General features: G+C 39.4%; 4 protein-coding genes across 4 annotated transcripts; 1 reads left to right on the top strand and 3 right to left on the bottom strand.

Annotated features, from left to right (window-relative positions):
- Positions 1-21: 21 nt before the first annotated feature.
- LOC131770441 (uncharacterized) lies at positions 22-3,758 on the bottom strand. The gene is made up of 4 exons (XM_059086155.2): positions 3,753-3,758; positions 1,875-2,664; positions 1,237-1,551; positions 22-879 (listed from the first exon to the last, which is right to left on the bottom strand). Exons 1-4 carry the CDS (start codon positions 3,756-3,758, stop codon positions 644-646), a joined length of 1,347 nt encoding a protein of 448 aa, XP_058942138.2. The 3' UTR covers positions 22-643.
- A 740-nt stretch (positions 3,759-4,498) lies between these two features.
- LOC131770463 (uncharacterized) lies at positions 4,499-10,782 on the bottom strand. Its single transcript, XM_066168657.1, has 5 exons — positions 10,684-10,782; positions 7,871-8,636; positions 7,217-7,540; positions 6,430-6,672; positions 4,499-5,641 (listed from the first exon to the last, which is right to left on the bottom strand). Exons 1-4 carry the CDS (start codon positions 10,687-10,689, stop codon positions 6,464-6,466), a joined length of 1,305 nt encoding a protein of 434 aa, XP_066024754.1. The 5' UTR covers positions 10,690-10,782; the 3' UTR covers positions 4,499-5,641; positions 6,430-6,463.
- Positions 10,783-11,917: 1,135 nt separating this feature from the next.
- Positions 11,918-17,310, bottom strand: LOC131770500 (uncharacterized). Its single transcript, XM_066168638.1, has 4 exons — positions 17,043-17,310; positions 13,677-14,466; positions 13,247-13,570; positions 11,918-12,473 (listed from the first exon to the last, which is right to left on the bottom strand). The coding sequence occupies exons 1-4, from the start codon at positions 17,046-17,048 to the stop codon at positions 12,265-12,267; spliced, it is 1,329 nt and encodes a 442-aa protein (XP_066024735.1). The 5' UTR covers positions 17,049-17,310; the 3' UTR covers positions 11,918-12,264.
- Positions 17,311-17,453: 143 nt separating this feature from the next.
- Positions 17,454-22,609, top strand: LOC136281773 (uncharacterized). Its single transcript, XM_066168713.1, has 4 exons — positions 17,454-17,821; positions 18,898-19,455; positions 19,667-19,939; positions 21,078-22,609. Exons 1-4 carry the CDS (start codon positions 17,542-17,544, stop codon positions 21,869-21,871), a joined length of 1,905 nt encoding a protein of 634 aa, XP_066024810.1. The 5' UTR covers positions 17,454-17,541; the 3' UTR covers positions 21,872-22,609.
- The last annotated feature ends 3,220 nt before the right edge of the window (positions 22,610-25,829 follow it).

A 25,829-nucleotide genomic window follows, 5' to 3' on the forward strand; every position in this document is an offset into this window, starting at 1 on the left:
CTGGTCTTTTTTGGTGTCAGTTTATTGTACATTGCCTAAGAAAACATCTGCTGTTGAATCTGCTACATTGGTGATGAAAGTCAACATGATATCATGTTTAACAAGAAAGTAAAGTATTAATACCCTGCATAAATGAGTACAAGTTTTATTTTCAGAAATCTACCCTTTTTTCTGTCATCTAAGTTTGCAGAGGGTCATAATGCTGAGATGTGTTGGTCTGAACACTTGCTACCATCAGAAGGGAGCAAAGTTAACCCTTTAAGACAGATCTAGACAGAATTTCTCCTTACACCACCAGTAGGATATCAGCCAGACAAGTAATGAGAATAAAGAAAAATTCAATTAGGGGATTATTGGTTGATCCAATTCCAAATTCTCTAAACTAACATCAAATGAATTGTATGGGAGTTAAAGGGTCAAGCAAAGTTAAACTGTTTATAATCTCTTGAATAAACTAATTAGAGCTCTGCTTTTAGGGTTGGTTAACTCTTTATATTATTATACATTGAGAAGCATCCTTAGTTCTGTTCTGGTCATTTGTGTCTCCTCGGCTTGTAAAGCAACCTATGAAGAAGCAGGTGTTTTCCTACATATGCAGATATAAATGTACACATACGTTTAAACTGAGCAGTTTGCCATCAGCTTAGGTGGCCTGTGAAGGCCAAATTGTTCGAGTTAGCATTCCTCGTTTTCTCAGCTCTTTCTCTATTATTCTGCTCATGCCAACGGGAAAGAAGTGTTGGACATGACTCCAACACTTTGCAAGTAAATTTACAGTTGTTACGTCATCTTTGACTAACTGGTGCGATATCCTTACAATGTTAGTTGTGTCCCATCTGTATTCCTTTTGGAGAAAGCGCAAGAACACTTCTACTAAAGCTGCAGAGTAAACAGAAAGAAGGAAATTGATAAATATCTTGACTGGCCTTTAAACGTTCCGTGCTATGTGAGAGCCGTTTGAGTTGGAACGTTGTTAGAGGATGTATAGAAGTGAATAAATTATGCGCGGGGATTTTCCGATATTTGACGTCTCCAAGAAACCTGTGTTTGTGCCATGACTCGTTAGGAACCGTTCTGTGGCTCTGCAAATTTACATGTCCTCCAAATCAGTGTCTCAACCGTGATTAAACCTCGATCCTGTCAACTTCAAATCCACCCCCCTCTCCTTAGGGGTCAAACAATAATTTGGAGAAAATTTGGTTTTCTTTTTTATATATATAGGCAGGCTCGTATTACCGTCGGGAGAATCAGGTCCACTGACTGACATGCCCTCCAGTGCCCTCATCATGTCATCTTCTCTTTCGTTCCTCTCCCGAGACTTCATTTGCTTCACAGCTTTTTCTGCGGTGATCAGAGCATAGTGCAAGATGTCGAATGTCCTTCGCTCAATTTCCGGGTTTCGTTCAGTGTTGTCTTTTGTGTAGTTCCAAGTCAAGAATGTATTACTTGGCGAGCTACTGGTGGCTTTATATGCATCTTCCAGAGCCTCCTCCTTCTCTTTCTCACTTTTCAGTTCGTCGCAGTGAGTAACTACAGTGATGGGTGCAATACCTGTTAAAGACAAAAACAATGAGTTTGGAGGTCGCTTAAGCACCGTTGAAAACTTCAAAGGGAATTGTAATGTTTTTTGTGGCGCTCCGATGCACTACCATTATGGTATAGGCAATCAACGGTGTGCTAGGCTATTATAAGGTTCATGTGGGACACCTATCTTACATACTGCTTGGATCAGAAATGTCGAAAACTCTGTATTAATAAATAATGTACGAAAGATGGTAAATTGTGAGCTCGGTGATACGGCAAGAACAAAGAAAGATGGTTTTCGTTTCGTCATTAGCAATTCAAGAAATTGTTATTACAAATGCAATCAATACCACTTTTACACAGGATACTTTGAAGTGGGTTCCAGTAGTCCCTCAAAGCCCCTTCGGCCAGTCTTGGGTCGGTGCCTTTCACAACAATGATAGCGCCATGTAGTCTCTGTCCAAATTTTGGGCATTGATGCATTTCTTGTTTGTTGACTTGGCCTTTTTTAGGGCGAACGATGATATCACCAGGCTGAAATTTCCCACTCAGAACATTTTGAAACTCAATGGTATCATCAGAGTCGTACTTGAAGAAACCTCGGGTGTCCACCAAGTGAAAGAATAGCTCTGGCAGGTAGTCCTGGAGTACAATGGTGCCCTCTTCTCCTTTGGACTGGTCTGGGACGGAACCCTTGTTTGTTTTTCTCACCACCCGTTCAACTGTGTTGATAAAGCAACTCTTCCCTGAACCCGTGGAGCCAAACACACCGATCCTGAGCTGGGTTACATCGTCAGTTTCCAGTCCTTGGAAACTATCTAGTTTTATCTTGTCACCAAATTTGTAATTTTCCAACTGACGCCGAAGTTGGGGAAGTTCGGCCTCCAATTCCAATCTTTTCCGTTCGTCCTCTTTTCTTCTCTTTTCTTCTTCCTCTCTTTCCTTTTGTCGCTGTCGCCCGAGTTTCTCTCTGCAACTCTCTTCCTCCTGTTGTTGTTCTTTTTCTATACGTTCTCTCTCTTCTTTTTCAAATTGCTTTCGTTCATTCTCCAGCCGTCTTGCCTCTGTCTCCTTTGCTCTTCGCCTTTCTTCGTCCGTGTTATCCTCATAAGTGTAGCGAGTCTCCTCGCTAGAACTATTCTGAGTAATAGTAAAAGCGTATTTTCAAATGTAATTATACTGGCTGTTGATCAGAATGCTACCCAAGCAACATCAAATAACTAAATTTATAAAACAATTAGTGTAGGCATGAACGGAAGAGGTTTATATCAGTATTAGGTTTATATCAATACGTAAAAGAAGCATAGAACTGAGCATATTTGCAATAGCTTATCACAGATGGTTTTTGAGTACAGTGTTTACCTTAGGAGAACTCAACTGACTCAAAGTATATTCCTTCAACTGACATAGAGCCTAAGCAACAAACGTGAATCCGTCAACTGAAGCCCTTTTCTTCAGACTGAATTCAGTCATCCATGTAGCATAAGTTATTAGGTACCGTCCTATTGACCTTGGAAGAACTTGAAGATCATATATTGCAAAGACAGTGCCACTTAAAGAAAAATGACAGCGAATTTTAGTCCGTGTGAGATACTGAGTTTAAGAGACGTTCTACAACTGCTTGGTTAACTGTGCGTTGTGCTGCCATGCAGATGGATTAGACGTGCATGAGATGCCAGGTTGGGTCCTTCAGCTTTCCCGGAAATTGCCGGAAGGTAGAACGCGTGGATAGTTATTTGTAGAGACCAAAAAAATCGAATTTGAGTCCTCGTTTGTTTTCAGATTTCCTAGGCAGACGTTTGACTGTAGTTCAGGAAGTTGATAAGAGTTTGCTGAGATGGAATCTTAAATCATTTAAATCGAAATACGAGCGTAGTATTTCCTTTCAGTTTTCGAGAAATCAATAATTGTGAGGGAGTTCTCGCGCAGTCTGTTACTTACGAAAATAATAACGATAACATGTTCGTAGCCTAAGTTTAAGACCTCGAACCGTGAGGTTCTGGGCGTAATGGAGATCTATAGGAGTAGCTAGGGACAGGAAAGGTTGGCTAAAAGCGAGTAACCATATCTGGCGAAATAATATCATAAGGGACGGATTCCAGTGAAGGGTTCAACATTTTAATAACGCGCCGGCTTCCATCGAGAGTGTAAACATAAACCCCATTTGAAAAGTAGGATCGAAAATTTTCGGAAACAAATCGACCATATCTTCGTTATTAAACACTTACCCCCATACTGGATAAAAACAATGGCTTGGTCTGCTCGAAGCGAATATCGTCCCGGCGAAGGCGCTTCGTTGATGGTGATCAGCGATTCTAAGAATGGAGCTTTATCATGCAATCACGTGATTTAATAATTTTGTTCAAAAGTCCCGTGGCAAGAGAGGAATTTTATTCTTTACCACTATATTTATTGACTTTCACAGAATGCAAATGTGTTCGTATAGAAATTATCAATGGTATATGTCAATTTTGTGTTTGTATCTCTGTCGGCCACGTTACGTTATGTTTTTGGCGTTTCGCGACTCACACCGATAAGAGTCAAACACTTTCTAGGAAAATCCGGAAGTTGATTTTGCGTGGAAAAATTAGTTAAAGAGAAAAAGATTTCCACAGAAATGAATGGAGGGATTTCTGATCCAATTTTTCTACTAATCAACGATCATCTTAAGTGCACTTTAACAGCTTGAAGGTTATGGACTAAAACTCAAGGCCTGCTTTTGTTACGGCTCAAAAAGACTGTAAAGATTATCGCGGACAGGGACGGGCAATTATTATTCTGTAGGAGGGTATGTGAAATATTGAAAAAACTGTTTGCAGGGTCTGAAAAGACAAGATAAATTGTTTGCAAACGTGATAGGGTAAAAAAAAATGTTTGCTGAGACGTTAGTTAAGATATTGAAAAAAATATTATTACCAAAACTGAAATAAAAAATGAAGAAACAAATTTAAACATTAGTATGAAAATTAACACAATTTGGGCATTAAAAAACTGGTTTTTTCTGTATAAAGCAAATAATAAATCTGAAAATAGCTGAATATTTCTTGAAAAAATGGGAATTTATTCTGGCAATTAAATCTCAACGTTACTTGTCAACATTTTGTCCTACTACAAAAACTTTATATATCAGGTATTTTTCAATGTGCCTGCCTTCGCCTCTGTTACCACAGACTGGGTGGTTCGTAGGCCTTTCCCGATTATGCTAATAAAACTGGCATTTTATGCTCCTAGATATTCCGATGCACGCCAAGAAAATGCTCCAATTATGCTCGATTCTCAAAATAATGCTACTTTGGTTCCAGTTAATGCTTTGTTTTATTTCAAGCAAAACGTAGACCACATAATGCCTAAAAAATGCTAGCATAATCGGGAAGGGCCTAGTGATACGAGCCGGTATGATGGCCTTTGGGAACATCATCAAAGAGGATCAGGACTTCGGTAATGTGGAATCGCCAAAAACCCGCTACTCCTATTTCCTGTCGTCTGCCCTTTATTTGCGTCATTAGCTGCCAAAAAATGTTAAAAAGTGAGTGGAGCGTATATCGACAAAATAAGTGGCTATAGCACTATTGATTACGTTCTTCGTATAATAGTTCAATAAGGCAATAGTAATATTTCGCACAAATAAAAAGAACACTGAAAAATTATGGAAAAAAAATTGTTTGCACGAAAATGATGTTGGGGGAAAATATTTACGGAGACGTATATGTTTTAAAAAAATTGTTTGCAGAAGAAAATTTCTCATACGTCCCTTCAGAAAAATAATGTTACGTCCCTCAGGTAGAAGTCCTAGAGTAAACATTTTTTCACCTATGTTAGTTGTAAAGAGTTGTAAGACTGGTTACTGTAAGATGGCGAGGGATGAGAGGATGGGGGAGTGGTGGGAAAGATCTCTATACTAAAAGAGAGCGGAGCCAAAACAATTTAAACCTCTCTCAGTACTTATTTCCATTTTTGGCTTGCCAACTTTAAGGTTGAGATTAAAAAAAGTACCAACAAGATTCAACAGAGTTAGCACTATCGTCATCAGTTGCGGTGTTGTGTATCACATTGGCGAGTGCTTTGTTCAGGTCCTCCGCATCCCTCTCCCCAGTGACTTCTCCAATTTGTTACACACCTTTAGAAAAAAGGTCGCAGATCACTGCTTAACTATACTTTCACACTTTTTAAAATGCCATCTTTGATTTATTTTACATATATTGTTTAACACTCTATAAATGGCAATTACTTTTTCATCCTTGTAAAGAGGTAGAAAAATGGTTAAAACCTGAATTAAAAACTTAAGTTAGATATATAAAAAATTAACTTTGATTTTACACAAGAACGCTAAGCTGGAGTGTTACAGTTCAATTGACTCTATTTCTCTGTCTTTCTCATATACATGGTTCTAATTTGGTCATTAAAAAAGTCAATTTACATGATTCTGTTAATGATTAATCAAAATAGAATTATGCTTCCAAATATGGATCATAAAGTAAAATAAATGAAAAGGTTATTTAATTCTTATACAATTGGAAAATCAGTTGGTGGTCGCCAACATTTCTTCAATTTCTTAATTTTAAAGCTTGCCTTCTTACTACTAAAGAACTCTTGGCTCAATCCCCCCGTCAACATAATTAACGATTGGTCCTTAAATGCCTATGAATCAACTCTTTAACAGCCAGTGAGGAGTTATGATAAAGTGAAGGGCTGATCTAAACCAAGAGAGCGTAAACTGTTCATAATCTTTTGAATAAACTAACCAGAGCTCTACTTTTAGACTTGGTTAACTCTAAATATTATTATACATTGAGAAGCATTCGTAGATCTCTTCCGCTCATTTGGTAAAGCAAACTATGAAGAAGCAGCTGTTTTCCTACACACGCAGATATAAATATACACATACGTCTAAACTGAGTAGTTTACCATTAGCTTGGGTGGCCTGTGAAGACCGAACTGTTCAAGTTAACATCTCTCGTTCTCTCAGCTCTTTCTCTATCATTCTGCGCATGGCGATGGGAAAGTGGTGTTGGACATGACTCCAAGACTTTGCAAGCAAATTTACAGTTGTTATGTTCTCTTTGGCTAACTGGTTCGATATCCTTACAATGTTAGTTGTGTTCCATCTGTATTCCTTCTGAAGAAAACGCAGGAACACTTCTACTAAAGCTGCAGAGCAAACAGAAAAAAAGAAATTGATCAATATCTTGATTGGCCTTTAAACGGTCCGGGTTATGTGAGAGCCACTTGAGTTTAAACGTTATTAGAGGATGCATAGAAGTGAATAAATCATGCGCGGAGATTTTCCAATTTTTTACGTTTCCAAGAAAACTGAGATAACCTGTGTTTGTGCTATGACTAGTTTGGATCCGTTCTGTGAACTCTACAAATTTACATGTCCTCCAAATCAGTGTCACAACTTTGATTAAGCCTCGATACTGTCAACTTCAAATCCACTCCCCTCTCCTTATGGGTCAAACAATAATTTGGAGAAAATTTTGGTTTTCTCTTTTTCTATGTAGGCTCTTTCAAAAATTACCACGAATTGATTGAAAGAACAGAGAATCAGAATCGACACTCCGCTGCCCACAATTTGTGCTTTTCAGCTCTAGGCACGGAGAAACATAGCATATACTTAAAAAGAGGGTTTTCGACGAAGCCATGACTGTGATGGTGGAAGGAAGGCGCCGATGAAAACTCAATGTCATATTACCGTCGGGAGAGTCAGGTGCCACTTGTCCACTGACTGACGTGCCTTCCAGTGCCTTCATCATCTCATCTTCTCTTTCGTTTCTCTCCCGATGCTTCATTTGCTTCACAGCTTTTTCTGCGGTAATTAGAGCATAGTGCAAGATGTCGAATATCATGCGCTCTATTTCCAGGTTTCGTTCAGTATTGTCTTTTGTGTAGTTCCACGTCAAGAATGTATGACTTGGCGAGCTATTGGTAGCTTTATATGCTGCCTCCAGAGCCTCCTCCCTCTCTTCCTCTTTTTTCAGTTTGTCGCAGTGAGTAACCACAGTGATGGGTGCAATACCTGTTAAAGACAAAAACAATGAGTTTGGACGTCGCTTGAACACTGTTAAAAACTTCGAAGGGAATTGCAACGTTTTTTGTGCCTTACGAGTTCCGTGCTCCGATGCACTACCACTGAGGTATAGGCGATCTACGGTGAGCTACGCTATTATTAGGTTCATGTGTGACACCTGTCCTACATACTGCCAGGATCAGAAGTATCGAAAGCTTTGTTTTAATAAATAGTATACGAAAGAAGGTAAATTTTTAGCTCGGTGATGCAATAACAAAGAAAGATAGTTTTCGTTTTTTCATGAGAAATTCAAGAAGATGTTACAAATGCGATAAATACCACTTTCACGCAGGATACTTCGAAATGGGTTCCAGTAGTCCCTGAAAGCCCCTTCGTTCAGTCTTGGATCGTTGCCTTTCACAACAATGATGGCGCCATGCAGTCTCTGTGAAAAGTCTGGGCATCGATGCATTTCTTGTTTGGTTACCTGGCCTTCTTGAGGGCGAACAAGGGTATCACCAGGCTGAATTTTCCCGCTCAGGACATTTCGAAACTCGATGATATCATTAGAGTTGTAATCGAAGAAACCCCGGGTGTCTACCAAGTGAAAGAATAGCTCTGGCAGGTAGTCCTGGAGTATAATGGTCCCCTCACATCCTGCGGACTGATCTGGGACGGAACCCTTGTTTGTTTTCCTTATCGCTCGTTCAACTGTGTTGATAAAGCAACTCTTGCCTGAACCGGCGGGGCCAAAAACACCGATCCTGAGCTGGGTTACATCATCAATTTCCAGTCCTAGGAAACTATCTAGTTTTATCTTGTCACCAAATTGGTAAGTTTCCAACTGATACCGAAGTCGGCAAAGTTCGGCGTCCAATTCTAATATTTTCTGTTCATCCTCTTTTCTTCTCTTTTTTTCTTCCTCTCTTTCCTTTTGTTGCTGTTGCCTGAGTTCCTCTTTACAACTCTCTTCCTCCTGTAGCTTTTCTTTTTCTATACGCTCCTTCCCTTCTTTTTCAAATTGCTTTCGTTTATTCTCCAGCCGTCTTGCCTCTTTCTCCACTGCTCTTCGCTTTTCTTGTTGAGTCTCCTTGCTAGAACTTTTCTGAAGGAAAAGCGTATTTTCAAACGTAATTATACTGGCTGTTGATCAGGATGCTAGCCAAGCAACATGAAATAACTAAATTTATAAAACAATAAATGTAGGTATAAATGGAAGAGGTTTATATCACTATTACGTTTATACTAATACACAAAAGAAGATATTGGCAATAGTTTATCACAGATGGTTTTTGAGTACAGTGTTTTTTCTTAGGAGAACAACACCTCAACTCGAACATCTCAACTCGAAGTCCAAGGTATACTGCCACTCCCTCAACTGACATGATAACTAAGCAACAAACGTGAATCCTTCCAAGCCCCATACTTGAGACTGAATTCAGTCATGTAACATAAGTTATTAGCTACCGTCCTATTGTCCTTGGAAGAACTTAAAGATCATCTGTTGCAAAGGCAGCGCCACTTAAAGAAAAACAACAGCGAACTTTAGTCTGTTGGCCAAGTAGCATTGGCACGTAAATTATGGTGGTCCTAACGTGTATGATATTGAGTGTAAAATACGTTCTATAACTACTTGGTTAATTGTGCCGCAGAGAGATAGAGATAGTTACGCTGCAAGCGCGAAGAAAGAGCGACTCTTTTCTCAGTCGAAAGAATCGCTGCAAGAAACAACTATAGCTTAAATTTAATAGTTTCGCAGCACCGTTCGCAAAGAGACCGAAAGATAAAGGCGGGTGATCCTTTTGGCCTAAGTACATTAAGATATTGTACCTGGTCTTCTGTGAGAGCTTAAACGGGCGGCACAATAAATATAGTGATCGGTTTTTTCTTCTAGAGAAGAGAGGCGATCGATCACTGGTGCTACTTGATATATTAAAGATTTTCCATAGACAGTTGGTATAACGAAACTAAGACAGGGTTACCGGCGGGAGGAGGGTACGGCTACAAGTAGACTATGCAGTGTGCTGGCGTGCAGATGGATTAGACGTGCAGGAGATGCCGGGTTCGGTCCTTCGGTTTTCCCGGAAATCATCGGAAGGTAGAACGCACGGATAGTTATTTGAAGCGACCAAAAACTCGAATTTCAGTCGTCTTTTGATTTTTAGATTCCCTAATCAGCTTTTCGATTGTAGTTCAGGAAGTTGTTAAGAGTTTTCTGAGATGGAATATTAAATTATTTACATCGAAGTATGAGCGGAGTATTTACTTTCGGTTTTCGAGAAATCAGCAATTGTGAAGGAGTTCTCGCGCGGTCTGTTTAAGTTTAAGACTTCCAACTGTAAGACTGTGCGTAATGGAGATCTAGCAACAAACGTGAATCCGTCTAAGCTCCATACTTGAGACCGAAGTCAGTTATGTAACATAAATTATTAGCTACCGTCCTAATGACCTTGGTAGAACTTAAAGATCATATGTTGCAAAGACAGCGCCACTTAAAGAAAAACGAAAACGAGTTTTAGTCCGTTGGCCAAGTAACATTGACACGTTAATTATGGTGGCCTTAACGTACATGATATTGAGTGTAAAATACATTTACAACTACCGGGTACTTGGTTAATTGTGCGGTGTGATGCCGTGCACACGGAATAACTAAAGGAAATTGCCTGAAGGTGGGACGCACGGATAGTTATTTGTAGCGACCGGAAAAAAATCGAATTTGAGTCGTCTTTCCTTTTTTAGATTTTCCAATCAGGCGTTCGACTGTAGTTCGGAAAGTTGATAAGAGTTTGCTGAGATGGGATATTAAATTATTTACATCGCAATATGAGCGGAGGGTTTACTTGCGGTTTTCGAGAAATCAACAATTGTGAAGGAGTTCTCGCGCGGTCTGTTACGTACGAACATAATAACGATGACATTTTTTCATAGCCTAAGTTTAAGACTTCGAACGGTGGGGTTCTGTGCGTAATGGAGATCTAGAGGAATAACAAACCACATCTGGCGAAATATCATAAGAGACGGATTCCAATGAAGGGTTCAACATTTTAAACATGTGCCGACTTTCATCGAGAGTATAAATAAAAGCCCTAACCTGAAAATGTGCAATTGAAATTTCTGGAAATGGATCCTATCATGCTTTAGCAAACACTTACCCCCATATTGAAGGTCTGCTCAAAGCGAATATCGTCCCGGCGAACTTCCTCGACGCTTCGTCGATGGTGATTATGCAGTGTGGATTGTCAAGAAAGAAGCTTTGTCCAGCAATCACGTGATTTATTAATTGTTTAACAATTAATAAATCACGTGATTGCTGATTAGCCACGATCTGTTATGTTTTGACGTTTGGTGACTCACACCGATAAGAATCTAACGCTTTCTGGGAAAATCCGGAAGTTTATTTTGCGTGCAAAAATTAATTAAATAGAGAAAGATTTCCACAGAGTGGAATGGAGGGATTTTTGGCCAAATTTTTCTTCTTATCAACGATCATCTCCAATGCCCCTTACGGCTTGAAGTTTCTGTACTGCTTTTGTTGTTTTATGGTCATTTCGTTCCATGGTCAAAAATCGATAAACATAAGCTCTAGCTCGTTACTGTGTGACTAGTTCTCACATCGTTCCGCAATGCACACTGAAATTGACATACAACGCTCTCACTGCTATAAAAATGGTTCTGAAAATACTTTCGTCTATGTTCTGATCGCTACTCTGTACTCAGATCACATTTACACATTTAGAAAATAAATATTATATACTTGGAACGAACTGACTATTTTGTGGAACAATCTGACTTGGACGGATCTGACCATGGAATGAAAGACCGGACAACCTTTTGTTACAGCTCAGGATAAGAAATGATGAAGGTTATCGCGGTTAGTTAAAATCTTAGAGTAAACATTTTTTCATCTATGCTCGTTGTAAATCAGTTGTATGACTGGTTACTGTAAAGTGGCGAGGGATGAGAGGGTGGGGGGTTGGAGGAAAGATCTTTAAACTGAAAGAGAGCCGAGCCAAAGAAATTTAGGCCTTTTTTCCTTTCTTGGCTTGCTATTTATAAGGTTCAGGGTTAAAAACTGACCAACAAGATTCAACAGAGTTAGCACTGTCGTCATCAGTTGCGGTGTTGTGTATCACATTGGCAAGGGCTTGTTCGATTCCTCTGCATCCCTCTCCCCTGTGACTTCTCCAATCTGTTACACACCTTTACAAAAAGGTCGCAGATCACTGCTTAACTACTTTCACACTTGAACATAGTGGGAATCCTTACTTGAATGACGAGGCTGTGATTGGCTATGGGAACTGAATGGAATCATTAAGATCGGGCATAAAGATTTGACGATCACTAACTGAAGAAAAAATGCTTTTAATCAACACCCCTAAGTAGAAAGGCAACATATTATCGTAATTAATTACTGTTCATTAGATCCTTTTACAGATGCAGTTCTTGATTAAACTATCTGAGAAGGACATAGTAATGGTTTCATAAATTTTATGTTTTGAAACACCAACAGGTAACAAGTAAACCCATGGTCCTGTGGTCAAAATAATTTTTCATAATTCTAACAGTGTTTCGATCAATAATTTTTTATCCTAAACATCAGAACTGAAAATGTTGTCTTTTAAAAAGAGCCTAGTAATTGCCCCTTAAACGTTGGAGAAAAAAATTGTTAAAATTTGCTCAAGAAACTTCGGTTTCCAGTGCGTCGAGTCTGTGCCCAAACACCACCCAATTGTTTATGAGATCATGCCTCGTTTCCTGAGCTCCTTCTCGATCATTCTACTCATCCCGGCTGGAAAGTGCTGACGAACTTCACTCCAGCTCATGGCTAATAACTTAACACTTGTTATGTCATCTTTGGCCAACTTGCTCGAAGCCGTCATGATGCTGTTTGTCGACCACTGATATTCCTTCTGGAGGAAACGCAAAAACACCTCCACTGAAGCTGTGGGGAAAATAATTGTAATGTAAATAGGCATATTTGGTTAGAATTCTTACATGCTCAGTTATTTAGTAGAGGCCAAAAAAAGAGAACCAATAAGATGCGAGATATAATTAGTGGCTATTAAACCTAAGGCACCCAGCAAAAAGCAACAAAAAATTAGTTTTTGCGGCCAGTCAGTGCCAATTGGGAGAAGTTATGCTGCCAGTGCGGTACTAGCCTGCAGAGCAGGCTTAATTTTGGCAAGCGAGTGCTTAGTATTTTCTTAACGAAATCATGGCCGCCATCTTTGATCTTAATGGTAGAGAAAGGCTGGTGAGAGAAAGAAATTTGTACCAAGGGGGCGGTCGACGGTCAAAAATAAGGAGAGGGGTAGAGCTGCCGCCACCGTCCACTCTAACTCCAAATCAAACATGGCCAGTCTGATAAACGATCGCTGGCTTCTAACTTTAGTCCGTCCTAATAGGATGCCTGCAATGCAAGTTAGTGCAGTACAAAAATGTGCATCGAATTTTCGGCTTCAATTCCTGAAAATTTCTGGCATAATGAAAAATCATTTTTGCCTTGGAATTCTCCTCGAATGTTTTCCCCAGCCAGCACCTGCAGCACATACTTTTCAGCGCCTCGCGAACCAGCTTCCCCCCTGCACTAGCGACAATCGCGTACTTTTCAGCACGGTTTTAAATTGATATATATTTCACGAAATCGATGACTCATACTGCAGAGGCCTTCGTTTCCTATGTCTGTTGCAACATGCACCATTCTAGTTAGCTCACTATCAACGGAATCAGGTGCCACTTGTCCACTGATAGTAACTCCCTCGAGAGCTTTCATCATCTCATCCTCTCTTTTGTTTTTCTCTTTTTGCTTCATGATCTTGACAGCCCGTTCAGCGGTCATCAAAGCATAGTGCAAGATTTCAAATGTCATCTGCTCTATCTCAGGGTTACGTTCTTTGTTTTCTTTGGTGTAGTTCCACATGAAGAAAGTGTGGCTAGGAGAGCTACCGGTAGCAGCTGATGCCTCGTCAAAAGCGTCCTTCTCATCGTCTTCAGTTTTCAGTTTGTCCTTATGAGTTATAACAGTTATTGGGGCGATTCCTGTAAAAAAACAAATGAAAATGGTCACATATCATAGAGACTCTCAGGTGAGCTGGGTCTTTAAGAGGGATTCATAAAATTTATTGTGCGCAGATTCATACAATACCGTTTTTTCTTAGGACATCTCGAACTGGTTTCAGGTAGTCCCTCAAAGCCCCTTCAGTGAGCCTCGGGTCGTTAGCCATCACGACAATAATGATTCCATGCAGTCTTTGTCCAAATGCTGGGCATTGATGCAACTCCTGTGTGTTGTCTTCATCATTGTCAGGGCGAACGATGTTATCTCCAGGCTGAATTTTCCCGAACAGGATATTCTGAAACTCGACGTTCTCGTTAGAGTTGTAATTGAAGAAGCCCCTGGTGTCTACCAAGCGGAAGAACATCTCTGGCAGGTAGTCCTGGAGTGTGATGGTTCCCTCTAGTCCTGTTGTGCTGTCCGGGGCGGATCCTTTTTCTGTTTGCCTTACTGTCCGTTCACACGTGTTGATGAAGCAACTCTTCCCTGATCCCGTGGGGCCAAACACACCGATCCTAAGCTGGGTTACATCATCAATGTTTAGCCCCATAAAATTGTCAAGCCTGGTCTTGTCTCCAAACTTGTAACTGAACAACTGATCTCGCCGTCGGCAAAGTTCGGCCTCCAGTTCCAAAAGTTTTTGTTCTTCTGCTCGTCTTCTGGCTTCTTCTTCTTCCATTTCTTTCTGCCGCTGTTCCTTGAGTTGCTCCCTTCGTCTCCTCTCTTCTTCTTCCTTCTCTTTCTTTATACGAATTTTTTCTTCGTTCTCGCGTTGTTTTCGTTCATTCTCCAGACGTCTTTTCTCTTTCTCCTCTGCTTCACGCCTTTTTGTTTCTGAGTTATCCACATACGTGTAATGAGTCTCTTGACTAGAACCACTCTAGTGAGAGGGGAAGTATAACTTTAGCATCAATATCATGAGTCATGAATTCGACCATTGATATAGCGCCCTTCTTGCAAGAGCCTAGAAAAACCACAACAAAAACAAGATCGCAGGATCTGGGGCGCGAATCTTTTCAGGGTCTCAGATTCTTTCTTGACTCGCGCTCGTAATAAATGTCCATATTTTGAAGTATCTCGTTGTTTATGATTTTTGTGTTTATACAGCCGAAACCGAAACTGTATAAGCGATCACCCTGTATTAAGCGGTCAGATATCAAAGTCCCTAATTTTTTTCCACTTAATCATTGTTATTTTCACCTCTATTTAACGGTCACCTCAATTCAGTGGTTTTTATATGCTCCACCTGTATCAAAAGGTCACTGAAGCAGGACCACTCAAATAAAACTGAAAATAATTTTTTTCCATGTTTCTCTCCGAAAATCAATGTAAATAGTATTTTCGAGTGAAATTTTTTTCATAAAGCGGTCAATTATGACTTAACTTGGCTATGCTTAGCGTTTTTTATAATACCCTGATCTGTGCAACTTGTGTTAGGTGGTAAACCTGTACTAAGCGGCCATTCCCCGTGAGTGAGCGCTTCATACAGGTTCGATTGTATTTAGTTAACATTTGAGTTCAAAGTCCGAACTTAGTTTAGTTTTAGCTATCACTGTGAGCTCCCTGATTGTGACTGTCTTGTCTAACTTCCATTTGCGGACGTGCTTAATTTGTCTATTGACCTTGCCTTAAACTCACACAAAGCTTATGGTTCTTGTTTTGGCTTTGGCTGTCAAAGATCGATTGTATGATTGGAAGCATCAATTATGTTGTTGGTTATTTGTGAGATTCTTTGGTAAGTGTTCTGACAACATTGTTTAATCTGACTGGGTCAATTGGCCAGCATGCCCACTCATGTCCATATACTGTGAATATTAAAGCGTGTACCATAGAATTCAAAGTAGGAGGGTCGATCAGAGTTACGTAGAAGAGTCGCTCACAGTTAGATCATCACTTAGATCACCATTTTGAGTCAAAGGGGAGAGGAGAAGCGAGCCTTAGGCCTTTCCTACGTCTCTTTATCATATTACTCGTAACTAGATCATACAAGAACTCGCTCTTTGGTAGTTTCCAAGCAGGAATAAACTTAGGACTGAGAAGTCTCGCACCATCGTTATCTATGTCGATTCTCTCATGCACGATGGGAAGTTTCACTTTCTAATGACCACATGGGGTTTCTAAGAATTTAAGTTATTTAAATGAGATGTTTTCTCATTTACATTGACCGCTTTCATGAGGGAGATTTCTTAATCCGTACCGCCATCTTTTGTGGAAATCGACTGGGATAGAGGTTTTGTGACCTATTCTGAGTTTTCGTGTTGCGTGACGTTTGTAAATTTGCGTGACTCTAGTCAATCAAAATAACTGACAAGCTTTCTCGGAAATATTGTGCAATCGGTTTTTTTTTTCATCGACGGATGCAGAGCATTGCGTTCTGCCGGGCTATCAACGAAACAGAGAGCAACAAAGAGATTTCTTTTCCCAGTGCCTAAGATGTTGTGAACCCAACTGCTCAACGAAAGCAACGTCTTTTCCCACGTCAACTGGGTCATAAACGTTCTCACTCTATTTCCCTTGTAAAATAAATTAATCATAAGAGAAGTCTGAAGCCACTCGTAGCTGTTCTGTGATATATTAAATTACACATCACAGAGCGTGTGATACTCAAGAAGAGTATAAAAGTGTTTCGGCAGATCTTCGATGCAAAAAAATAGTTTGCTAAAAGCATTAGTGTAAATAATTTTAATTTTAAAAACAATCGAAAAGCCTCACATGATAATTTCAGTTTCCTCACATTGACTTTACGAGGCTTGTATGCATGAAACACATAGTGATCAAAGGTTCGAACCTCGATTCTTGGAAACACTATCAAAGTTTAAATCCGCTAAACGATCAGTGGGTTGAGTGTCCTCTGCTCTTTAGAAATTCTTCCTACTCTTTTTAAGAACCAGATAGATTAAACGCTCTTTTCGATAGTGAAAGATGCGGTTCTGGAGTTTACTCGGTAGTCACTGGAAGTTAAAAGAATCATGATCGAAATTTTGAGTCACGCACACTCAGGTTTTAGCAAAATAAATTACTCTTCGTCTTTCCTTTCCAGTTTTCTAAATCCTATCTGATTCAAGTTTCTAGAAAATACTGAATGTTTAACTACCGATGAAAAAAATGTTTTCATTTTCAGTTTCCGAGAAGCGAGCAATGAATAAAATATTTAACGCGAAGTTATAGGTAGAACATATGGGAATTCAACTTAAACGCACCTTTCACCCAAGTTTGTTAATAACAACCTCTGTGGACTTAACTAACTTTCTGTAAATACGATAAGCTGAGAGGAATCCAATTCTACTTTTTAGAGTAAAAAACTTCAGGCTAGAAGCACCCGTGTTTGCGTGTTGAGAACTCATGAATATTGTTGCAACTCAAGAACGAATTTGCGATACTGTTTTGTAAGGAAACGACAAGCCGATATTAGCCGAAGAAATTGCAGAATACAAGCCAAGTTTGTCTGACACTTACCCCCATTTTGGTGATTCAAACGAGCTCTAGCCTTTCACAGCAGAGTGATGTCTTCTGTGGGGGTTATTGATCGCCGAATGAAGAACCAGATGTGAGACGGGAATTTCTCGTTTCAAATTCTAAGAAATTAGGTCACGTTGTTTTGAGGTTTGTTATCTTTTACAAGGAACTTATTCACTAAGGGAGGAATTTTATCGATCCCTGAAGCGGTTTTAGGTCTGTGTTATCGTCTGTTAAAAGCAACTGTATCGCCTTCGTAGAAAAGATGTTTTTGAACTTATATTCTGAGTTTTCATGTTGCGTGATTTGTCTGGGATGTGCGTGACTCCTACCTATCAAAAAGACTAAGCTTTCTCGGAAATAATGCTTTCTCGGAAATAATGCGCAGTCGTTCTTGACCTTCGACGAATACGGGGCATTGCAGCCTGCTACGTTTTCAATAATAACCACGTTTAGAGCAAAAGAAAGAGCATAAAGATTTCCTTTGCTAACGGCAAAGATGTTGCACGTCCATCTGTTCAATTGTGATAACACGTACAAGTTGGGACCTGTCGAGGACTTACTGAATAAAGTCGCAGAACTTGATCGCCATCATCTGAATGTGATGAAGCACTCATTTAAACTTGCGAAAATGTCAGAAATGGTTGAAAGAATTTCAACTCTGGCGATGGATATGGCCTTTTTTGTTGTCCATGCACACGAATCTCGGCTCTCAATCAACGAGGACAACGCTGGAATCGGTTACGCCAAGATATACAAAGCTTTACTACATCGAGCGGGTAAGAAGAGGAAGCACTTTCACTCTGTAGATTTCCTCTCACTTAAAGTTGCTGGAGTATAAGTAATTAAATGCTGTTTCATTATACTTTATTCACAAGATATTTTATAAATTTTTCACCTACAAAGTTCCACCACCAACAGATTGAAAGTGAAACTAACTTTACATAATTTGTGTCTTCCGGTTTGATCAAGGCCTGTTTCTCGTCCTACAGATGGAGAAAGGGGAAGCCGCTACAAATTATTTACCTAGCCAATTGTTACTGGCGTTACACGTTAACCTTTAACGAGAAGCTCAACCCTGATGAAAGACATTGTTAGTGCTGAAGGAAACTGTGACTCAACTTCCAACTTCCAACTTCCAACCTCGTTTATGATTAGCCATATAATAGTTGATATCAGGAATTTCATTATCTTATAATTTCCTAAGTTTAATTTCGAGATGCCAGGCCTCTCGTTCAAGCTGGCTATTAGTAAGCTAAAGCTATCTATCGAATACCGATCAAGGCATGTCAGTGGCCTAAAAACAGGCACGGTCATTAAAATTTTGACGTGTACCGTGACTCTGCGCGGAAAAAACCCATAAGGCTAAAATGTTTATTCGGCTTCTAACTTGTATTAAGTTATGTCGGCGGTAATGTAATAAATATATAGAACAGAAAGGTTAGAAAAAGACTGGTTTTGTACGGTAATGTTTCAGGTCATTTTTCATAATTGTTTGGGAACTACAAAAATAAGGAATATTCTGGCTTTGGAACTGTTTAGGCTCGTTAGATTATCTTGAAATCCCCATGCGGGTCTTGTGAGCCTTGGTTTGTTATGTGATGCAAGACCACGCATTTATTTTTACCCTTTGAGTGATGTGTCCTTGACCATTGTAGTAGGTCTGAATTCACGTGCTTTTCGAGCCATTCTACCCCATCAATCCATTAACATTGGATTTCAAGCTAATTTGACGGGCCTAAAAAATATCCAAACATTTAGCCAGAAAACTCCTAATTTTAGTAGTTCCCAAACATTTCTAGTTTTAGTAGTTCATAACATAATCACTAAGATATACCGTTTCATGTTTCCACAGGTGGAAATGTTATCATCGTTATCGGCGGTGATGACAGTTATGAGGAGGATGGCGAGGAGGATCGACACTTTATTTCACGATGGGCAAAGAGAAAGGTTTCCTCGCAGTTCAGCGAAGAGAACATAGATGGCAGAAAAAGTTTCATCTTTTCTTGGAACAAAGAACACCGAGCGGTTCACGAGGCTGCACTGCGGCATCACTTAAATCCAGACATGAAAGGAGAGACGTTCCATTATCAGCCACCGAAGGAAAGACAGAGTTCCAAATCCCCAACACCACCACAAGTAAAGGATATAGAAACAGTGCACCGTCCCGAAGAACAAAGTTCCATAACGGTCCTTGAAGTGAAAAATGCACAACTGAAAGACGAGTCAGAACTGTCATCGAGTGCGAGAAGTCCCTTACCTGGAGACCAGCGTTTGACTGAACAAAGGCTCGAGGACATAAGTGGAGGAAGACGAGAAGGTTTCACTGCTCATGATTTTGAAACGACCAGTGGAAGAAGGTCAACATGTTGCAACAGTCAAGGAACCACACCTGAGAAAAATCTTTCGTCAGGTGATGAAAGACCCAAAGTTTAGAAAAATACGTGTTCGTCAGCAATTAAATCTAAAAGTATGACTAACAGAAAGTATTAGTAGTCTGGTGTTGACACTTTTTAATTATTTAGTTTTGAATGAATATGATCAGATTTGCAATGTCAAAAGTTCATGTTTTAGTCCCGCATGGCATAAATTTAGAAACTGGAGATTTTCTTTTATTTTTTTAGACCTAGCAGTCCTTGGTGTTTCTTTGACAGAACACTCCATGAAGGAAGTTGAGAAAACTTTTCAAGATACTGCTCGTAAGCTAAACCTTTCAGAATCTCCACCCATGAAAAACCTTCAATCAGTCCCTAAAGTGAAGGACTATTTGAAGGAAAATCGTCTCAGGTTTTGCGCGTTGGTGATCGATGCTGATCGAATAGAATCTGGTCATGAACATCAACCAGAAGAAAGCAGGGATTACCAACAACTTCTCGAAACAGTGGTAAATCATGTTGGTAAGATTCGACAACTTCTTTTAAGAAGTGTAATCCAAAGTAGACAAACCCGAGCAATTTTGTGCACCAACAGAGTAAGTTAGACAAAGGTTAACCTCAGTACATTGAGAAGCTTTAGATTGTATGCCATATTATCTTTATTCTAAGATTCAGTAATGGTTGCTGATTTTTTTATTGCTATCTTTAGTTTAAGACCTCCATCAATCCTTTGTACGATATTCGTCATCATCCATGATTTTAATGCATGCGATGGAACCTTGGTGTGCAATCCCGGTGCACATATTTGTAGGGAAGATTGAAGTTAAGCTCTCTGAATGCGCTGAGAGGGGAAAACAGGACGCTGACCAGGATAGGTCGATTTTCAGCTATGGGGGGAAAGGGATATCTGTTTTCCCGGGCCTTCAAATTATTTCCTAAAGTAGTTTTCTATTTCCGAAGTTCAATCAAAATCTTCGCTGTTCGCCAACATATCAATCTAACTCACAGGCGACCAAGTTTCTCTTAAAGAGGACGGACGATTTTGATTTTTCGTCAGTGGAAGGTAACATGCCATTACAAAAAAAAAAAGCGATGTATGACTTTTGTAAGTACGCAATTACATATAGACATTTGAATATGTAAACGTCACCCTCGTCTCGCAGCATATGGAGGTGTTGTGTTACAACCGTTTTATTTTATAAAGGTTTGTATGAGGTGAAATGGATGCGTAAGTCTTGGTGAAAGGAAAATTTAATATGCTATGCTTCATCGATGTAAACATCATTGATTTCTTAACCAATTTTTCAATAATTTGTCTTACATGTCAACGCACTCAAGTGCGTGTTGGTTGTAACAAAATTTTATCTCTCAAATCGACACTCTTAATCCGGACGATCTCAACGAACGCTTTTGTTCAACTAATTTATTCATGTTTTTCTCGTCACTATGTTCCCACCAATAACGTAGCTCCATTTTCTTCATAGAAACACACACCACCCACAATTCCTCCATTCGCTCTGACGAGGGGCTAACGCTTGAAACGTCAGCATTGAAACTTAACGGTAGCCAATTTACATTATCAACTGACTCAGGTGATAGAAAAAAAAATTGTCAGTTTATTTGTTGAGGTAACTTCTGCGGTGTTTTTTTTTCTGTCCAGATGCTCATTTTCTCGTATTAATTTGCGGCTCTTCGTACCTGTGCAAAGAAGACGAAGTAAGGGTCGAGAAAGTCGTGAAAGACTTCGTAAATGAAACAGAAACAAAGATCGTCACTGGCTGGTTGAGAGGTGGAAAAATAAATGTAAAACTAGAGGTATTGGCTAAGCTTTTGACGACTTCAGATGTAACGCGAAGAGGTCCAAATCAGGAATTGCAACGTGAAACCAACAGACAAGTTCAAACACAGCAGCCACTAGGAGCAACGGCAAATTACCCTGCCACCACAGAACAAGCCCATCAAGAAACTGTTATTCTAGAGTGTGAGCTTCGTTCCGGAGAGATTTCCCAATCTCGCTTAGATCCTTTAAAACAGATTCATGATTACAAAGACGTAGATTTCATTTGTGCAAATCTCTTACAGAAATATGAGACCATTCCGCAGGCCTTCGTTAAAGTCTTTACAGACACTTCTGGTTACTTGAGATATATCGTTGAAATAAAGAGCGCCGAAGGCCCGGACGTAGAGGTGGTAAAGATTCTTGACAATGAAACTTTAATGCTGAGCACACTTATCCTTAACGGGAACGTGTCTTTTGAAGACAGGCATGTAGATTTTCATCATGAAAGTTTTGAAATACCTCTTACGATTGTTGACGATTTAAAAAGTGCGTGTGAAGGGTGCCCAAAAGTTCGTTTGTTGGTTGTTCGCAACAAGGAGGGGCAATTAAGATACAATTTTATCACTGGAAAGTTAAGTATATCCGATAAAATATATAGATTTTTTAAGAGGTAGTAGGTTCAATTATGAACCTAATGAGCTGATGTTCGGAAGATAAGCTTACACCAATTAACATGTCGTTTTGCCTGTTTGTATTTTCATATCCTAAAACTTTAAAAGGTAAAAATAGTTTGGTGAAGTTGATGTAAAGAGTTTGGCTTCTTAGAGCGTTAAAAACTATCTACATAATTTTACTGAACACAAGGGAGATATGTAAGTAGGCAATGTTACATTGGATTACTTGCAATATTCTGGTTATCTTTCTTTCACATAGTGAGAGAACGCTAGTTACTTTGTAAGTAATGTTAAAAGGATTGGATGTACAATTCGGATGAATTGAAAAACTTCACAAAGTCTTTGGTCTGCAAAAAGTTCGAAATGAAAAGTCGTATTAAGTAACGATAGCAACGGAACTATTTTTTACAAACAACCATTAAAGTGTTTTAAGCACCAATGACTAGAAGCGGCCCTCTTTTTAGTTTTTCTTTTCGAATAATGATTAGCGGATTCAGATGCAGTTTTACGAACATTTTTTTAGACAAGTTCTATCGATTAGGCTCAGAGCCACCATAGAATCGCACAAAGCCGAGTAGACATAAAAGTCCTCTTCAAAGAATTGTGAAACGGATGATAAGTAACTATATCTTTCAAGTACCAATGCTTATGTAGCTATTATTCACATGACACCAACATCAAGAGAGGATGAGTTTCATGGTCTTTTGAGCAACATTTAATAAATAGTTTTTATGAGTATCTTTAGCATGTATTTAAACTAAATAATAAGGTGACCTCAATGTTTGAGAAAAAAGTCAATATATCTATCCGCAGAGGCTTGAGTAAAAAGGGGATACTCGCAAGTTGTGGCTGGAGCAACACTCTGGTACTTTGAGCACTTGCTGTGCAAGCTACTAATGCTGTTTCACAAGCATCTGCCAATAAAAGCTTTGCATCATAATAAAGTATTTTCATGCTGGCACAATTATGAATTGAAGGTGGCTCTATGTAGTATTTTACAAGGCTTTGGATATTACATATGCATAAATAATTTCTCCTTTGGCAAACATTTATCACGTAGCACTCGGTAGAAGGTCATGAATAAAAACCTACAGCCTTAGACTATGTATGGAAGACTCTTTCAGAGCCTAAATGTTGTTGCTACGGCAACTACTGAAAAAAATGCTTAACTGTTTTTTTGACCTACCTGACTTCTAGACGGTGTTTTAGGTTTCTACGCGGTGAATTTTCTTTGTTTTTGGGGAAACAGAGTAAACATCCAGGGCGTTTCAACTGATAAAGCTACAAGAAAATCTGTACATAATTTTCGAGAAATTCACAATTTTCGTTTTGACGCGTATTACATTAATGTGTGTATAAAATTTGATGATTTTTTTCTGAGAGCGTATAAAAAGTAAATCCTATCCATGTGCCAATTTTAAAAAAATTTCACCGTCTGGAACGTGCCCAATATGCGTTTTTGGATCACTCCAAACCCTTGTTTCTCGTGACTTGATCAAAATAGAAATTCTTCAAGTTATGGTACTGCGCACGCTCACGTTTCGCTTTCTTGGAACGTGCTAGTCGAAAATTAGTCGAGAAGTAGGGGCTTACTTTTCCCTATTACGGCGAAAAGTATACCTAAGTGTTGTAATACTTATGGAAATGCATTTTAAGAACAAGTCTGTAAGAATCAAACATCTTGGGAAATGAAAATTTTCAACCCCCTTTCAAATTTTGCATGCAGTTAGGCACTCAGGGGGGATGCACAAAAATGCCCTTTTTAAAGGTCGCAGCACTCTTGTTGCCATGGTAACAACGACTGCTTGTTCGAGGACTGGGGCCTCATTTTCATAAAAAAAAAACTTTGCAAAAAAGAGTGAAATGTTTATTTCTCTATCTCAAGCTAAATACAACATTACAAATTGGCACTTCTACAATACATAGTGACATCATTCGTAAACACTGAGAATTTGAGAGTATAAAATTTGCATAAGATATGATGAAAGCTAAGTTTTTGGAAATTGATTGTGATGAAATCCCTGTTCCATTTGCTGTACTGCAGGGATACTGAGTAATTCAAAATCTCCACTTTGTGATGATTTTCTTGCGAGCCGTACAAATTGCTATTATGGCGAGTGCCGCTGACAAGATGCGATTTCTGCTCTCAGATTCTCAGTGTTTACGAGCGTTCAATCAAGGTTTTCTTCTTTTTTTTTTTGGTTGTTTTTACTTAGAATTCGCGGAAATCTGCTGATATATCAAAAAATGTCCATTTCTCGTCTTCTTTGGGGCGACAGATGGAAACCTCAAGGAGAAATACAACGTCACGCCATTGTGAAAACGTACATGTTTATGACAAATGACCGGTTCGAGGATAGTTTCGTGTAGATCAGCCGACTTCGACATGTTTTAAATGACTTATAAATATAACAGTGTCTCTTCAGGGGAATTTGGATCGCTCAATCGCTCATTTTTTATGAAAATGAGGCCCCAGGCCTCGAACAAGCAGCCGTTGTTACCATGGAAACAAGAGTGCTGCAACCTTTAAAAAGGGCATTTTTGTGCATCCCCCCTGAGTGCCTAGGGGAACTGAAAATTTCCATTTCCCAAGTTGTTTGATTCTTACGGAGACTTATTCTTAACTTGTAGTTTCCCCCGCTGCTTTGAAGTGTTCAACGACCTTGGCTAAAATGGGAGTTGTTTTTTTCACTCGCGGGGCTTTGCTAGTTGTTGAAGATGGAGGCAGAGACAATACGCCAACAAGCCCTTTTGCTCCGAACTTCTCGGAAACATTCTGAAGATCTCGATATGAAATGCCACTTCCGGCTATTTTTTCAGCAATCTGTTGCTTGATGGGAAATTCCGCGTTTGTTGGATGATAAAGAGTTCCTCGGAACGTCTGCAGGAGTTAGTAGCGACGATCAAGGTATTTCATGTCGTTTTCTGCGTACTGTGTTGTTGACATGTTTTCTATCAACATGTCCTCTGAAATATTCGAACGGGAATCAAAGACTATTCTTCTTAGAGCTCTAACATCCTCCATTGCATCGTGTGCAAGGAAAGGTTCATGGAAAAGTGTCTGATAAATGGATTGTTTATTTAATATAACTGTGGAACCATCCAATAAGACCAAAGATTGATGTTTACATTTGACCAAGTTCTTCATCGCAGGGAGAGTGTCAGAAAAGAAAACGTAAGTTTTTCACAAAGGTGATGTCCACCTTGACGAAGAAGGGTTGGAGTATCGAAAACCTGAAGGTTGTACCCGGTTAAAACAGTATAAATATTATTATCGCTCTTCACACGCCTGACAGTTTTCTCTAAGTAGGTTAGAAAAATTTGCAGTGACTTTTCAAGTGACACAGTTTTGACGAGTTGATTGAAAATTATTGCATTAACAAGCTTCATTTGCGCATTTCTTTTTCTTGTGTCTCATGGAACGCATGAACGCAGCCAAGTTCTCCGAAGCCCGGGTTCGGAAGTACCACAGCTATTGAAATCGTAAATATTGATTCAGTGATTACTGACAAATAACTATCGGTGAAAGTCCAGTTTTTTGGGGAACTGATATATAGGGAATCTGAATTAGCTCTTGCAAAGGTTTGCTATTAAGTGACAGTGGGTGGCGAAAACAGGCAGATTTCTTGATTTGAGATATCCTGTCTTACCGCAAAGTCATTATTAATTTTCATTACAACAACCACAAGAACAACACATCCTAAAGCAATCAAAACATCTGCGCCACCAAGAAGGTGTGGAGGTAATTTTGTAGCTGATCCCATCGTTGCCTGTACTCTTAAACTGCCCTGAAAAACGTCCGGTTGACTTTTTTGCTTTCACGTTCGAAACCAGTATATCAGAAGGCTTCTATACATCTTGTTGTTCTACAATGTGGCACTTTTTGTATGAAATCTCGCCGTGAAACAGACGTGTCTCCAGGAGCACAACGCCCTCTGAGTAATGAGAATCGCGACTC

This window comes from Pocillopora verrucosa, chromosome 6, assembly GCF_036669915.1.
Source record: "Pocillopora verrucosa isolate sample1 chromosome 6, ASM3666991v2, whole genome shotgun sequence".
In the NCBI taxonomy this organism is placed as follows: Eukaryota; Metazoa; Cnidaria; class Anthozoa; order Scleractinia; family Pocilloporidae; genus Pocillopora; species Pocillopora verrucosa.